The sequence below is a fragment of the Oncorhynchus nerka genome, linkage group LG8, assembly GCF_034236695.1.
Source record: "Oncorhynchus nerka isolate Pitt River linkage group LG8, Oner_Uvic_2.0, whole genome shotgun sequence".
Lineage (NCBI taxonomy): Eukaryota > Metazoa > Chordata > Actinopteri > Salmoniformes > Salmonidae > Oncorhynchus > Oncorhynchus nerka.
Window position 1 is genome coordinate 8,721,590 of NC_088403.1, and position 16,764 is coordinate 8,738,353.

At 43.2% G+C, this 16,764-nt stretch overlaps 1 protein-coding gene across 1 annotated transcript in view; it reads left to right on the forward strand.

Moving 5' to 3' along the window:
• The window catches only part of cacna1c (calcium channel, voltage-dependent, L type, alpha 1C subunit), a 121,140-nt gene that overhangs the window by 42,150 nt on the left and 62,226 nt on the right, over nucleotides 1-16,764 (forward strand). The window contains exon 10 of the mRNA XM_065021294.1: nucleotides 16,651-16,764. This exon is cut by the window's right edge and continues 13 nt beyond it. Within this exon, the coding sequence (XP_064877366.1) occupies nucleotides 16,651-16,764 (114 nt within the window). The remainder of the gene's footprint in view (nucleotides 1-16,650) is intronic.

Sequence of the window (16,764 nt, forward strand, 5' to 3'; positions counted from 1 at the left end):
GAGGGGTGTGTTGATGTTAGAATGTTGTGTGAGGGGTGTGTTGATGTTAGAATGTTGTGTGAGGGTGTATGGGGTGTTGATGTTAGAATGTTGTGTGAGGGGTGTGTTGATGTTAGAATGTTGTGTGAGGGGTGTTGATGTTAGAATGTTGTGTGAGGGGGTGTATTGATTTAGAATGTTGTGTGAGGGGTGTTGATGTTAGAATGTTGTGTGAGGGGTGTGTTGATGTTAGAATGTTGTGTGAGGGGGTGTTGATGTTAGAATGTTGTGTGAGGGGTGTATGGGGTGTTGATGTTAGAATGTTGTGTGAGGGGGTGTTGATGTTAGAATGTTGTGTGGGGGGTGTTGATGTTAGAATGTTGTGTGAGGGGGTGTTGATGTTAGAATGTTGTGTGAGGGGGTGTGTTGATGTTAGAATGTTGTGTGAGGATTTAGAATGTTGTGTGAGGGGGTGTTGATGTTAGAATGTTGTGTGAGGGGTGTGTTGATGTTAGGGGGTGTTGATGTTAGAATGTTGTGTGAGGGGGTGAGGGGGTGTTGATGTTAGAATGTTGTGTGAGGTGTATTGATGTTAGAATGGTGTGAGGGGGTGTTGATGTTAGAATGTTGTGTTGATGTTAGAATGTTGTGTGGGGGTGTTGATGTTAGAATGTTGTGTGAGGGGGTGTGTTGATGTTAGAATGTTGTGTGAGGGTGTGTTGATGTTAGAATGTTGTGTGAGGGGGTGTTGATGTTAGAATGTTGTGTGGGGGGTGTTGATGTTAGGTTGTGTGAGGGGGGTGTTGATGTTAGAATGTTGTGTGAGGGGTGTATGGGGTGTTGATGTTAGAATGTTGTGTGAGGGGGTGTTGATGTTAGAATGTTGTGTGAGGGGGGGGTGTTGATGTTAGAAGGGGGTGTTGATGTTAGAATGTTGTGTGAGGGGGTGTTGATGTTAGAATGTTGTGTGAGGGGGTGTGTTGATGTTAGAATGTTGTGTGAGGGGGTGTTGATGTTAGAATGTTGTGTGAGGGGGTGTTGATGTTAGAATGTTGTGTGAGGGGTGTGATGTTAGAATGTTGTGTGAGGGGGTGTTGATGTTAGAATGTTGTGTGAGGGTGTATTGATGTTAGAATGTTGTGTGAGGGGGGTGTTGATGTTAGAATGTTGTGTGAGGGGTGTATTGATGTTAGAATGTTGTGTGAGGGGGTGTTGATGTTAGAATGTTGTGTGAGGGGGTGATGTTAGAATATTTGTGTGAGTGTTGATGTTAGAATGTTGTGTGAGGGGGTGTTGATGTTAGAATGTTGTTGAGGGGGTGTTGATGTTAGTGTATTGTTAGAATGTTGTGTGAGGGGGTGTTGATGTTAGAATGTTGTGTGAGGGGTGTGTTGATGTTAGAATGTTGTGTGAGGGGGGTGTTGATGTTAGAATGTTGTGTGAGGGGTGTATTGTGTTAGAATGTTGTGTGGGGTGTTGATGTTAGAATGTTGTGTGAGGGGGTGTATTGGGGTGTTGATGTTAGAATGTTGTGTGAGGGGGGTGTTGATGTTAGAATGTTGTGTGAGGGGGTGTTGATGTTAGAATGTTGTGTGGGGGTGTGTTGATGTTAGAATGTTGTGTGAGGGGGGTGTTGATGTTAGAATGTTGTGTGAGGGGTGTGTTGATGTTAGAATGTTGTGTGAGGGGGGTGTTGATGTTAGAATGTTGTGTTGTGTGATGTTAGAATGTTGTGTGAGGGGGTGTTGATGTTAGAATGTTGTGTGAGGGGGGGGGTGTTGATGTTAGAATGTTGTGTGAGGGGGTGTTGATGTTAGAATGTTGTTGAGGGGGTGTTGATGTTAGAATGTTGTGTGGGGTGTGTTGATGTTAGAATGTTGTGTGAGGGGTGTTGATGTTAGAATGTTGTGTGAGGGGGGTGTATTGATGTTAGAATGTTGTGTGAGGGGGTGTTGATGTTAGAATGTTGTGTGAGGGGTGTGTTGATGTTAGAATGTTGTGTGAGGGTGGTGTTGATGTTAGAATGTTGTGTGAGGGGTATTGATTCTAGAATGAGGGGTGTTGATGTTAGAATGTTGTGTGAGGGGGTGTGAGGGGGTGTTGATGTTAGAATGTTGTGTGAGGGGGTGTGTTGATGTTAGAATGTTGTGTGAGGGTGGGGTGTATTGATGTTAGAATGTTGTGTGAGGGGTGTTGATGTTAGAATGTTGTGTGAGGGGGTGTTGATGTTAGAATGTTGTGTGAGGGGTGTTGATGTTAGAATGTTGTGATGAGGGGGGTGAGGGGGTGTTGATGTTAGAATGTTGTGTGGGGTGTTGATGTTAGAATGTTGTGTGAGGGGGGTGTTGATGTTAGAATGTTGTGTGAGGGGGTATGGGGTGTTGATGTTAGAATGTTGTGTGAGGGGGGTGTGTTGATGTTAGAATGTTGTGTGAGGGGTGTTGATGTTAGAATGTTGTGTGAGGGGGTGTTGATGTTAGAATGTTGTGTGAGGGGGTGTATTGATTCTAGAATGTTGTGTGAGGAGGTGTTGATGTTAGAATGTTGTGTGAGGGGGTGTATTGATGTTAGAATGTTGTGTGAGGGGTGTGTTGATGTTAGAATGTTGTGTGAGGGGGTGTTGATGTTAGAATGTTGTGTGAGGGGGTGTTATGTTGATGTTAGAATGTTGTGTGAGGGGGTGTGTTGATGTTAGAATGTTGTGTGAGGGGTGTTGATGTTAGAATGTTGTGTGAGGTGTGTTGATGTTAGAATGTTGTGTGGGGGGTATTGATGTTAGAATGTTGTGTGTGTATTGATGTTAGAATGTTGTGTGGGGTGTTGATGTTAGAATGTTGTGTGAGGGGTGTTGATGTTAGAATGTTGTGTGAGGGGGTGATGTTAGAATGTTGTGAGGGGTGTTGATGTTAGGTTGTGTGTGTATTGATTCTAGAATGTTGTGTGGGGGTGTGTTGATGTTAGAATGTTGTGTGAGGGGGTGTTGATGTTAGAATGTTGTGTGAGGGGGTGTATGGGGTGTTGATGTTAGAATGTTGTGTGAGGGGTGTGTGTTGATGTTAGAATGTTGTGTGAGGAGGTGTTGATGTTAGAATGTTGTGTGAGGGGGTGTATTGATTGTTAGAATGTTGTGTGAGGGGTGTTGATGTTAGAATGTTGTGTGAGGGGGTGTTGATGTTAGAAGAATGTTGTGTGATGTTAGAATGTTGTGTGAGGGGGTGTTGATGTTAGAATGTTGTGTGAATGTTGTGTGTTAGAATGGGTGAGGGTTGATGTTAGAATGTTGTGTGAGGGGGGTTGATGTTAGAATGTTGTGTTGATGTTAGAATGTTGTGTGAGGGGTGTTGATGTTAGAATGTTGTGTGAGGGGTGTTGATGTTAGAATGTTGTGTGAGGGGGTGTGTTGATGTTAGAATGTTGTGTGAGGGTGTGTTGATGTTAGAATGTTGTGTGAGGGGGTGTATTGATGTTAGAATGTTGTGTGAGGGGGTGTTGATGTTAGAATGTTGTGTGAGGGGTGTTGATGTTAGAATGTTGTGTGAGGGGGGGGGTTGATGTTAGAATGTTGTGTGAGGGGTGTGTGTTGATGTTAGAATGTTGTGTGAGGGGGTGTATGGGTGTGTTGATGTTAGAATGTTGTGTGAGGGGGTGTTGATGTTAGAATGTTGTGTGAGGGGGTGTTGATGTTAGAATGTTGTGTGAGGGGTGTAGGGGTGTTGATGTTAGAATGTTTGTGTGATGTTGTGTGAGGGTGTGTTGATGTTAGAATGTTGTGTGAGGGGGGTGTTGATGTTAGAATGTTGTGTGAGGGGTGTTGATGTTAGAATGTTGTGTGAGGAGGTGTTGATGTTAGAATGTTGTGTGAGGGGTGTATTGATTTAGAATGTTGTGTGAGGGGTGTTGATGTTAGAATGTTGTGTGAGGGGTGTTGATGTTAGAATGTTGTGTGAGGGGTGTTGATGTTAGAATGTTGTGTGAGGGGTGTGTTGGTGTTGATGTTAGAATGTTGTGTGAGGGGTGGGGGTGTTGATGTTAGAATGTTGTGTGAGGGGGTGTTGATGTTAGAATGTTGTGTGAGGGGGTGTATTGATGTTAGAATGTTGTGTGAGGGGGTGTTGATGTTAGAATGTTGTGTGAGGGGTGTGGGGGTATTGATGTTAGAATGTTGTGTGAGGGGTGTATGGGGTGTTGATGTTAGAATGTTGTGTGAGGGGTGTTGATGTTAGAATGTTGTGTGAGGGGTGTGTTGATGTTAGAATGTTGTGTGAGGGGTGTGTTGATGTTAGAATGTTGTGTGAGGGGGTGATGGGGTGTTGATGTTAGAATGTTGTTGATGTTGATGTTAGAATGTTGTGTGAGGGGGAGTGTTGATGTTAGAATGTTGTGTGAGGGGGTGTATGGGGTGTTGATGTTAGAATGTTGTGTGAGGGGTGTATTGATGTTAGAATGTTGTGTGAGGGGTGTGTTGATGTTAGAATGTTGTGTGAGGGGTGTGTTGATGTTAGAATGTTGTGTGAGGGGTGTGTTGATGTTAGAATGTTGTGTGAGGGGTGTATGGGGTGTTGATGTTAGAATGTTGTGTGAGGAGGTGTATTGATTCTAGAATGTTGTGTGAGGAGGTGTTGATGTTAGAATGTTGTGTGAGGAGGTATGGGGTGTTGATGTTAGAATGTTGTGTGAGGGGTGTATGGGGTGTTGATGTTAGAATGTTGTGTGAGGGGGGGTGTTGATGTTAGAATGTTGTGTGAGGGGGTGTATTGATTCTAGAATGTTGTGTGAGGAGGTGTTGATGTTAGAATGTTGTGTGAGGAGGTGTATTGATGTTAGAATGTTGTGTGAGGGTGTATGGGTGTTGATGTTAGAATGTTGTGTGAGGGTGTGTTGATGTTAGAATGTTGTGTGAGGGGGGTTGATTCTAGAATGTTGTGTGAGGGGGTGTATGGGGTGTTGATGTTAGAATGTTGTGTGAGGGGGTGTAGGGGGTGTTGATGTTAGAATGTTGTGTGTGGGTGTATTGATTCTAGAATGTTGTGTGAGGAGGTGTTGATGTTAGAATGTTGTGTGAGGAGGTGTATTGATTCTAGAATGTTGTGTGAGGAGGTGTTGATGTTAGAATGTTGTGTGAGGAGGTGTATGGGGTGTTGATGTTAGAATGTTGTGTGAGGGGTGTATTGATTCTAGAATGTTGTGTGAGGAGGTGTTGATGTTAGAATGTTGTGTGAGGAGGTGTATTGATTCTAGAATGTTGTGTGAGGAGGTGTTGATGTTAGAATGTTGTGTGAGGAGGTGTATTGATTCTAGAATGTTGTGTGAGGAGGTGTTGATGTTAGAATGTTGTGTGAGGAGGTGTATGGGGTGTTGATGTTAGAATGTTGTGTGAGGGGGTGTATGGGGTGTTGATGTTAGAATGTTGTGTGAGTAGGTGTTGATGTTAGAATGTTGTGTGAGGGGTGTATTGATTCTAGAATGTTGTGTGAGGAGGTGTTGATGTTAGAATGTTGTGTGAGGGGGTGTTGATGTTAGAATGTTGTGTGAGGGTGTATGGGGTGTTGGTGTTAGAATGTTGTGTGAGGGGGTGTTGATGTTAGAATGTTGTGTGAGGTGGTGTATGGGGTGTTGATGTTCGAATGTTGTATGATGTTAGAATGTTGTGGGGTGTTGATGTTAGAATGTTGTGTGAGGGGGTGTTGATGTTAGAATGTTGTGTGAGGGGGTGTATTGATTCTAGAATGTTGTGTGAGGGGGTGTTGATGTTAGAATGTTGTGTGAGGGTGTTGATGTTAGAATGTTGTGTGAGGGGGTGTTGATGTTAGAATGTTGTGTGAGGGGGTGTGGGGTGTTGATGTTAGAATGTTGTGTGAGGGTGGGGTGTATTGATTCTAGAATGTTGTGTGAGGAGGTGTGTTGATGTCTAGAATGTTGTGTGAGGGGTGTATTGATTTAGAATGTTGTGTGAGGGTGTTGATGTTAGAATGTTGTGTGAGGGTGTATTGATTCTAGAATGTTGTGTGAGGAGGTGTTGATGTTAGAATGTTGTGTTGTGAGGAGGTGTATTGATTCTAGAATGTTGTGTGAGGAGGTGTTGATGTTAGAATGTTGTGTGAGGAGGTGTATTGATTCTAGAATGTTGTGTGAGGAGGTGTTGATGTTAGAATGTTGTGTGAGGAGGTGTATGGGGTGTTGATGTTAGAATGTTGTGTGAGGGTGTATGGGGTGTTGATGTTAGAATGTTGTGTGAGGGGTGTTGATGTTAGAATGTTGTGTGAGGGGGTGTATTGATTTAGAATGTTGTGTGAGGAGGTGTTGATGTTAGAATGTTGTGTGAGGTGGTGTATTGATGTTAGAATGTTGTGTGAGGGGTGTTGATGTTAGAATGTTGTTGAGGGGGTTGATTTAGAATGTTGTGTGAGGGGTGTATGGGGTGTTGATGTTAGAATGTTGTGTGTGTATGGGGTGTTGATGTTAGAATGTTGTGTGAGGGGTGTATTGATGTTAGAATGTTGTGTGAGGAGGTGTTGATGTTAGAATGTTGTGTGAGGAGGTGTATTAATTCTAGAATGTTGTGTGAGGAGGTGTTGATGTTAGAATGTTGTGTGAGGAGGTGTATGGGGTGTTGATGTTAGAATGTTGTGTGAGGAGGTGTATTGATTCTAGAATGTTGTGTGAGGAGGTGTTGATGTTAGAATGTTGTGTGAGGAGGTGTATTGATTCTAGAATGTTGTGTGAGGAGGTGTTGATGTTAGAATGTTGTGTGAGGAGGTGTATTGATGTTAGAATGTTGTGTGAGGGGGTGTATGGGGTGTTGATGTTAGAATGTTGTGTGAGGGTGTGTTGATGTTAGAATGTTGTGTGAGGGGGGTTGATTCTAGAATGTTGTGTGAGGGGTGTATGGGGTGTTGATGTTAGAATGTTGTGTGAGGGGTGTATGGGGTGTTGATGTTAGAATGTTGTGTGAGGGGGTGTGTTGATTTAGAATGTTGTGTGAGGGAGGTGTTGATGTTAGAATGTTGTGTGAGGAGGTGTATTAATTCTAGAATGTTGTGTGAGGAGGTGTTGATGTTAGAATGTGAGGAGGTTGTGTTGATGTTAGAATGTTGTGTGAGGAGGTGTATTGATTCTAGAATGTTGTGTGAGGAGGTGTTGATGTTAGAATGTTGTGTGAGGAGGTGTATTGATTCTAGAATGTTGTGTGAGGAGGTGTTGATGTTAGAATGTTGTGTGAGGAGGTGTATTGATTCTAGAATGTTGTGTGAGGAGGTGTTGATGTTAGAATGTTGTGTGAGGAGGTGTATGGGGTGTTGATGTTAGAATGTTGTGTGAGGGGGTGTATGGGGTGTTGATGTTAGAATGTTGTGTGAGGAGGTGTTGATGTTAGAATGTTGTGTGAGGGGGTGTATTGATTCTAGAATGTTGTGTGAGGAGGTGTTGATGTTAGAATGTTGTGTGAGGGGTGTTGATGTTAGAATGTTGTGTGAGGGGTGTATGGGGTGTTGGTGTTAGAATGTTGTGTGAGGGGTGTGTTGATGTTAGAAGGTTGTGTGAGGGGTGTATGGGGTGTTGATGTTAGAATGTTGTGTGAGGGGTGTTGATGTTAGAATGTTGTGTGAGGGGGTGTTGATGTTAGAATGTTGTGTGAGGGGTGTATTGATTCTAGAATGTTGTGTGAGGGGGTGTTGATGTTAGAATGTTGTGTGAGGGGTGTATTGATGTTAGAATGTTGTGTGAGGGGTGTGTTGATGTTAGAATGTGTGTGTGGTGGTGTGTTGATGTTAGAATGTTGTGTGTGGGGGTGTATTGATGTTAGAATGTTGTGTGAGGGGGTGTTGATGTTAGAATGTTGTGTGAGGGGGTGTTGATGTTAGAATGTTGTGTGAGGGGGTGTATGGGGTGTTGATGTTAGAATGTTGTGTGAGGGGTGTATGGGGTGTTGATGTTAGAATGTTGTGTGAGGGGGTGTATGGGGTGTTGATGTTAGAATGTTGTGTGAGGGGGTGTTGATGTTAGAATGTTGTGTGATGGGGTGTTGATGTTAGAATGTTGTGTGAGGGGGTGTAGGGGGTGTTGATGTTAGAATGTTGTGTGTGGGTGTATTGATTCTAGAATGTTGTGTGAGGGGGTGTGTTGATGTCATAATGTTGTGTGAAGGGGTGTATTGATTCTAGAATGTTGTGTGAGGAGGTGTTGATGTTAGAATGTTGTGTGAGGAGGTGTATTGATTCTAGAATGTTGTGTGAGGAGGTGTTGATGTTAGAATGTTGTGTGAGGAGGTGTATTGATTCTAGAATGTTGTGTGAGGAGGTGTTGATGTTAGAATGTTGTGTGAGGAGGTGTATGGGGTGTTGATGTTAGAATGTTGTGTGAGGGGGTGTATGGGGTGTTGATGTTAGAATGTTGTGTGAGGGGGTGTTGATGTTAGAATGTTGTGTGAGGGGTGTATTGATTCTAGAATGTTGTGTGAGGAGGTGTTGATGTTAGAATGTTGTGTGAGGAGGTATATTGATGTTAGAATGTTGTGTGAGGGGTGTATGGGGTGTTGATGTTAGAATGTTGTGTGAGGTGTATTGATGTTAGAATGTTGTGTGAGGGTGTGTTGATGTTAGAATGTTGTGTGAGGGGGTGTGTTGATGTTAGAATGTTGTGTGAGGGGTGTATGGGGTGTTGATGTTAGAATGTTGTGTGAGGGGGTGTGTTGATGTTAGAATGTTGTGTGAGGGGAGTGTTGATTCTAGAATGTTGTGTGAGGGGGTGTATGGGGTGTTGATGTTAGAATGTTGTGTGAGGGTGTATTGATGTTAGAATGTTGTGTGAGGGGTGTGTTGATGTTAGAATGTTGTGTGAGGGGGTGTGTTGATGTTAGAATGTTGTGTGAGGGTGTGTTGATGTTAGAATGTTGTGTGAGGGGTGTATGGGGTGTTGATGTTAGAATGTTGTGTGAGGAGGTGTATTGATTCTAGAATGTTGTGTGAGGAGGTGTTGATGTTAGAATTTTGTGTGAGGAGGTGTATGGGGTGTTGATGTTAGAATGTTGTGTGAGGGGTGTATGGGGTGTTGATGTTAGAATGTTGTGTGAGGGGGTGTTGATGTTAGAATGTTGTGTGAGGGGGTGTATTGATTCTAGAATGTTGTGTGAGGAGGTGTTGATGTTAGAATGTTGTGTGAGGAGGTGTATTGATGTTAGAATGTTGTGTGAGGGGGTGTATGGGGTGTTGATGTTAGAATGTTGTGTGAGGGTGTGTTGATGTTAGAATGTTGTGTGAGAGGGGGGGGTTGATTCTAGAATGTTGTGTGAGGGGGTGTATGGGGTGTTGATGTTAGAATGTTGTGTGAGGGGGTGTATGGGGTGTTGATGTTAGAATGTTGTGTGAGGGGGTGTATTGATTCTAGAATGTTGTGTGAGGAGGTGTTGATGTTAGAATGTTGTGTGGGGAGGTGTATTAATTCTAGAATGTTGTGTGAGGAGGTGTTGATGTTAGAATGTTGTGTGAGGAGGTGTATGGGGTGTTGATGTTAGAATGTTGTGTGAGGAGGTGTATTGATTCTAGAATGTTGTGTGAGGAGGTGTTGATGTTAGAATGTTGTGTGAGGAGGTGTATTGATTCTAGAATGTTGTGTGAGGAGGTGTTGATGTTAGAATGTTGTGTGAGGAGGTGTATTGATTCTAGAATGTTGTGTGAGGAGGTGTTGATGTTAGAATGTTGTGTGAGGAGGTGTATGGGGTGTTGATGTTAGAATGTTGTGTGAGGGGGTGTATGGGGTGTTGATGTTAGAATGTTGTGTGAGGAGGTGTTGATGTTAGAATGTTGTGTGAGGGGGTGTATTGATTCTAGAATGTTGTGTGAGGAGGTGTTGATGTTAGAATGTTGTGTGAGGGGGTGTTGATGTTAGAATGTTGTGTGAGGGGGTGTATGGGGTGTTGATGTTAGAATGTTGTGTGAGGGGTGTTGATGTTAGAAGGTTGTGTGAGGTGGTGTATGGGGTGTTGATGTTAGAATGTTGTATGAGGGGTGTTGATGTTAGAATGTTGTGTGAGGGGTGTTGATGTTAGAATGTTGTGTGAGGGGTGTATTGATTCTAGAATGTTGTGTGAGGGGGTGTTGATGTTAGAATGTTGTGTGAGGGGTGTTGATGTTAGAATGTTGTGTGAGGGGGTGTTGATGTTAGAATGTTGTGTGAGGGGTGTAGGGGGTGTTGATGTTAGAATGTTGTGTGTGGGTGATGATTCTAGAATGTTGTGTGAGGAGGTGTGTTGATGTCATAATGTTGTGTGAGGGGTGTATTGATTCTAGAATGTTGTGTGAGGAGGTGTTGATGTTAGAATGTTGTGTGAGGAGGTGTATTGATTCTAGAATGTTGTGTGAGGAGGTGTTGATGTTAGAATGTTGTGTGAGGAGGTGTATTGATTCTAGAATGTTGTGTGAGGAGGTGTTGATGTTAGAATGTTGTGTGAGGAGGTGTATTGATTCTAGAATGTTGTGTGAGGAGGTGTTGATGTTAGAATGTTGTGTGAGGAGGTGTATGGGGTGTTGATGTTAGAATGTTGTGTGAGGGGTGTATGGGGTGTTGATGTTAGAATGTTGTGTGAGGGGTGTTGATGTTAGAATGTTGTGTGAGGGGGTGTATTGATTCTAGAATGTTGTGTGAGGAGGTGTTGATGTTAGAATGTTGTGTGAGGAGTGTATTGATGTTAGAATGTTGTGTGAGGGGTGTTGATGTTAGAATGTTGTGAGGAGGTGTATGGGGTGTTGATGTTAGAATGTTGTGTGAGGGGTGTATGGGGTGTTGATGTTAGAATGTTGTGTGAGGGGTGTTGATGTTAGAATGTTGTGTGAGGGGGTGATTGATTTAGAATGTTGTGTGAGGAGGTGTTGATGTTAGAATGTTGTGTGAGGGGGTGTTGATGTTAGAATGTTGTGTGAGGGGGTGTATGGGGTGTTGATGTTAGAATGTTGTGTGAGGGGGTGTGTTGATGTTAGAATGTTGTGTGATGGGGTGTTGATGTTAGAATGTTGTGTGAGGGGGTGTTGATGTTAGAATGTTGTGTGAAGGGTGTTGATGTTAGAATGTTGTGTGAGGGGGTGTATTGATTCTAGAATGTTGTGTGAGGGGGTGTTGATGTTAGAATGTTGTGTGAGGGTGTTGATGTTAGAATGTTGTGTGAGGGGTGTTGATGTTAGAATGTTGTGTGAGGGGGTGTATGGGGGTGTTGATGTTAGAATGTTGTGTGTGGGTGTATTGATTCTAGAATGTTGTGTGAGGAGGTGTGTTGATGTCATAATGTTGTGTGAGGGGTGTATTGATTCTAGAATGTTGTGTGAGGAGGTGTTGATGTTAGAATGTTGTGTGAGGAGGTGTATTGATTCTAGAATGTTGTGTGAGGAGGTGTTGATGTTAGAATGTTGTGTGAGGAGGTGATTGATTCTAGAATGTTGTGTGAGGAGGTGTTGATGTTAGAATGTTGTGTGAGGAGGTGTATTGATTCTAGAATGTTGTGTGAGGAGGTGTTGATGTTAGAATGTTGTGTGAGGAGGTGTATGGGGTGTTGATGTTAGAATGTTGTGTGAGGGGTGTATGGTTGATGTTAGAATGTTGTGTGAGGGGGTGTTGATGTTAGAATGTTGTTGAGGGGGTGTATTGATTCTAGAATGTTGTGTGAGGGTGTTGATGTTAGAATGTTGTGTGAGGAGGTGTATTGATGTTAGAATGTTGTGTGAGGGGGGGTGTTGATGTTAGAATGTTGTGTGAGGGGGGTTGATTTAGAATGTTGTGTGAGGGGGTGTATGGGGTGTTGATGTTAGAATGTTGTGTGAGGGGTGTATGGGGTGTTGATGTTAGAATGTTGTGTGAGGGTGTATTGATTCTAGAATGTTGTGTGAGGAGGTGTTGATGTTAGAATGTTGTGTGAGGAGGTGTGATTAATGTTAGAATGTTGTGTGAGGGGTGTGTTGATGTTAGAATGTTGTGTGAGGAGGTGTATGGGTGTGTTGATGTTAGAATGTTGTGTGAGGAGGTGTATTGATTCTAGAATGTTGTGTGAGGAGGTGTTGATGTTAGAATGTTGTGTGAGGAGGTGTTGATGTTAGAATGTTGTGTGAGGAGGTGTTGATGTTAGAATGTTGTGTGAGGAGGTGTTGATGTTAGAATGTTGTGTGTGATGTTAGAATGTTGGTGTAGGTTGATTCTAGAATGTTGTGTGAGGGGTGTTGATGTTAGAATGTTGTGTGAGGAGGTGTATGGGGTGTTGATGTTAGAATGTTGTGTGAGGGGGTGTATGGGGTGTTGATGTTAGAATGTTGTGTGAGGAGGTGTTGATGTTAGAATGTTGTGTGAGGGGTGTATTGATTCTAGAATGTTGTGTGAGGAGGTGTTGATGTTAGAATGTTGTGTGAGGGGGTGTTGATGTTAGAATGTTGTGTGAGGGGTGTATTGATGTTAGAATGTTGTGTGAGGGGGTGTTGATGTTAGAATGTGAGGTGGTGTATGGGGTGTTGATGTTCGAATGTTGTATGAGGGGGTGTTGATGTTAGAATGTTGTGTGAGGGGTGTTGATGTTAGAATGTTGTGTGAGGGGTGTATTGATTCTAGAATGTTGTGTGAGGGGTGTTGATGTTAGAATGTTGTGTGAGGGGTGTATTGATGTTAGAATGTTGTGTGAGGGGGTGTGTTGATGTTAGAATGTTGTGTGAGGGGTGTGTTGATGTTAGAATGTTGTGTGAGGGGGTGTATTGATGTTAGAATGTTGTGTGAGGGGGTGTTGATGTTAGAATGTTGTGTGAGGGGTGTTGATGTTAGAATGTTGTGTGAGGGGTGTATGGGGTGTTGATGTTAGAATGTTGTGTGAGGGGGTGTATGGGGTGTTGATGTTAGAATGTTGTGTGAGGGGGTGTATGGGGTGTTGATGTTAGAATGTGAGGGGGTGTTGATGTTAGAATGTTGTGTGATGGGGTGTTGATGTTAGAATGTTGTGTGAGGGGTGTAGGGGTGTTGATGTTAGAATGTTGTGTGTGGGTGTATTGATTCTAGAATGTTGTGTGAGGGGGTGTGTTGATGTCATAATGTTGTGTGAAGGGGTGTATTGATTCTAGAATGTTGTGTGAGGAGGTGTTGATGTTAGAATGTTGTGTGAGGAGGTGTATTGATTCTAGAATGTTGTGTGAGGAGGTGTTGATGTTAGAATGTTGTGTGAGGAGGTGTATGGGGTGTTGATGTTAGAATGTTGTGTGAGGGGGTGTATGGGGTGTTGATGTTAGAATGTTGTGTGAGGGGGTGTTGATGTTAGAATGTTGTGTGAGGGGGTGTATTGATTCTAGAATGTTGTGTGAGGAGGTGTTGATGTTAGAATGTTGTGTGAGGAGGTGTATTGATGTTAGAATGTTGTGTGAGGGGGTGTATGGGGTGTTGATGTTAGAATGTTGTGTGAGGGTGTATTGATGTTAGAATGTTGTGTGAGGGGTGTGTTGATGTTAGAATGTTGTGTGAGGGGGTGTGTTGATGTTAGAATGTTGTGTGAGGGGTGTATGGGGTGTTGATGTTAGAATGTTGTGTGAGGGTGTGTTGATGTTAGAATGTTGTGTGAGGGGGAGTGTTGATTCTAGAATGTTGTGTGAGGGGGTGTATGGGGTGTTGATGTTAGAATGTTGTGTGAGGGTGTATTGATGTTAGAATGTTGTGTGAGGGGGTGTGTTGATGTTAGAATGTTGTGTGAGGGGGTGTGTTGATGTTAGAATGTTGTGTGAGGGGGTGTGTTGATGTTAGAATGTTGTGTGAGGGGGTGTATGGGGTGTTGATGTTAGAATGTTGTGTGGGGGTGTATTGATTCTAGAATGTTGTGTGAAGAGGTGTGTATATGTCATAATGTTGTGTGAGGGGGTGTTGATGTTAGAATGTTGTGTGAGGGGGTGTAGGGGTGTTGATGTTAGAATGTTGTGTGAGGGGGTGTGTTGATGTTAGAATGTTGTGTGAGGGGTGTGTTGATGTTAGAATGTTGTGTGAGGGGTGTGTTGATGTTAGAATGTTGTGTGAGGGGGTGTATGGGGTGTTGATGTTAGAATGTTGTGTGTGGGGGTGTATTGATTCTAGAATGTTGTGTGAAGAGGTGTGTATATGTAATAATGTTGTGTGAGGGGGTGTTGATGTTAGAATGTTGTGTGAGGGGGTGTAGGGGGTGTTGATGTTAGAATGTTGTGTGTGGGTGTATTTACTCTAGAATGTTGTGTGAGGAGGTGTGTTGATGTCATAATGTTGTGTGAGGGGGTGTTGATGTCATAATATTGTGTGAGGGGGTGTTGATGTTAGAATGTTGTGTGAGGGGGTGTTGATGTCATAATGTTGTGTGAGGGGGTGTTGATGTTAGAATGCTGTGTGAGGGGTGTTGATGTCATAATGTTGTGTGAGGGGTGTGTTGATGTCATAATGTTGTGTGAGGGGGTGTTGATGTCATAATGTTGTGTGAGGCGGGTGTTGATGTTAGAATGCTGTGTGAGGGGTGTTGATGTTAGAATGTTGTAGGAGGTGTTGATGTTAGAATGTTGTGTGAGGGGGTGTATTGATTCTAGAATGTTGTGTGAGGAGGTGTTGATGTTAGAATGTTGTGTGAGGGGGTGTTGATGTTAGAATGTTGTGTGAGGGGTGTATGGGGTGTTGGTGTTAGAATGTTGTGTGAGGGGGTGTTGATGTTAGAATGTTGTGTGAGGGGTGTTGATGTTAGAATGTTGTGTGAGGGGGTGTATTGATTCTAGAATGTTGTGTGAGGGGTGTTGATGTTAGAATGTTGTGTGAGGGGTGTATTGATGTTAGAATGTTGTGTGAGGGGTGTGTTGATGTTAGAATGTTGTGTGAGGGGTGTGTTGATGTTAGAATGTTGTGTGAGGGGGTGTAGGGGGTGTTGATGTTAGAATGTTGTGTGAGGGGGTGTATTGATGTTAGAATGTTGTGTGAGGGGGTGTATTGATGTTAGAATGTTGTGTGAGGGGGTGTATTGATGTTAGAATGATGTGTGAGGGGTGTTGATGTTAGAATGTTGTGTGAGGGGGTGTTGATGTTAGAATGTTGTGTGAGGTGGTGTATGGGGTGTTGATGTTAGAATGTTGTGTGAGGGGGTGTATGGGGTGTTGATGTTAGAATGTTGTGTGAGGGGTGTATGGGGTGTTGATGTTAGAATGTTGTGTGAGGGGTGTTGATGTTAGAATGTTGTGTGAGGGGGTGTTGATGTTAGAATGTTGTGTGAGGGGGTGTTGATGTTAGAATGTTGTGTGAGGGGGTGTAGGGGGTGTTGATGTTAGAATGTTGTGTGTGGGTGTATTGATTCTAGAATGTTGTGTGAGGAGGTGTGTTGATGTCATAATGTTGTGTGAGGGGGTGTATTGATTCTAGAATGTTGTGTGAGGAGGTGTTGATGTTAGAATGTTGTGTGAGGAGGTGTATTGATTCTAGAATGTTGTGTGAGGAGGTGTTGATGTTAGAATGTTGTGTGAGGAGGTGTATTGATTCTAGAATGTTGTGTGAGGAGGTGTTGATGTTAGAATGTTGTGTGAGGTGTATTGATTCTAGAATGTTGTGTGAGGAGGTGTTGATGTTAGAATGTTGTGTGAGGAGGTGTATGGGGTGTTGATGTTAGAATGTTGTGTGAGGGGGTGTATGGGGTGTTGATGTTAGAATGTTGTGTGAGGTGGTGTTGATGTTAGAATGTTGTGTGAGGGGTGTATTGATTCTAGAATGTTGTGTGAGGGGGTGTATGGGGTGTTGATGTTAGAATATTGTGAGGGGGTGTTGATGTTAGAATGTTGTGTGAGGGGTGTGTTGATTCTAGAATGTTGTGTGAGGGGGTGTTGATGTTAGAATGTTGTGTGAGGGGGGTGTTGATTCTAGAATGTTGTGTGAAGGGGTGTATGGGGTGTTGATGTTAGAATGTTGTGTGAGGGGGTGTATGGGGTGTTGATGTTAGAATGTTGTGTGAGGGGGTGTTGATGTTAGAATGTTGTGTGAGGGGGTGTATGGGGTGTTGATGTTAGAATGTTGTGTGAGGGGGTGTGTTGATGTTAGAATGTTGTGTGAGGGGGTGTGTTGATTCTAGAATGTTGTGTGAGGGGGTGTATTGATTCTAGAATGTTGTGTGAGGGGGTGTTGATGTTAGAATGTTGTATGAGGGTGTATTGATGTTAGAATGTTGTATGAGGGTGTATTGATGTTAGAATGTTGTGTGAGGGTGTGTTGATATTAGAATGCTGTGTGAGGGTGTGTTGATTCTAGAATGTTGTGTGAGGGGGTGTATTGATGTTAGAATGTTGTGTGAGGGTGTGTTGATGTTAGAATGCTGTGTGAGGGTGTGTTGATTCTAGAATGTTGTGTGAGGGGGTCTATTGATGTTAGAATGTTGTGTGAGGGGGTGTGTTGATGTTTTGTCTGTACTGTTGCCTTTCCAATCCAGGTGTCCAGGTTTGTAGATAAATGAAAAAGTAATCATTCATATGTCTTTTAACTTTTTTACTGATGAATTGTGGGTAATTGTTATAGTATGGGGTAACTACACGAACAAACTGAAATAACTATTCCAGGTGAATTTTTACACAGCTCATTCAACTATTTCTCAACTTAACTGACCAAGTCCCTCATCTCTAACACTTTCTCTCCCTCCTCTCCCCCTGTCCTCCCTCTTTCTCTCCTGCGTGGCCCTTGTAGGAGAGGATGAGGACCCTGAGATGCCGATGGGCCCCCGGCCTCGGCCCCTGTCTGACATTCAGCTGAAGGAGAAGGCTATTCCCATGCCTGAGGCCCGGGCTTTCTTCATCTTCA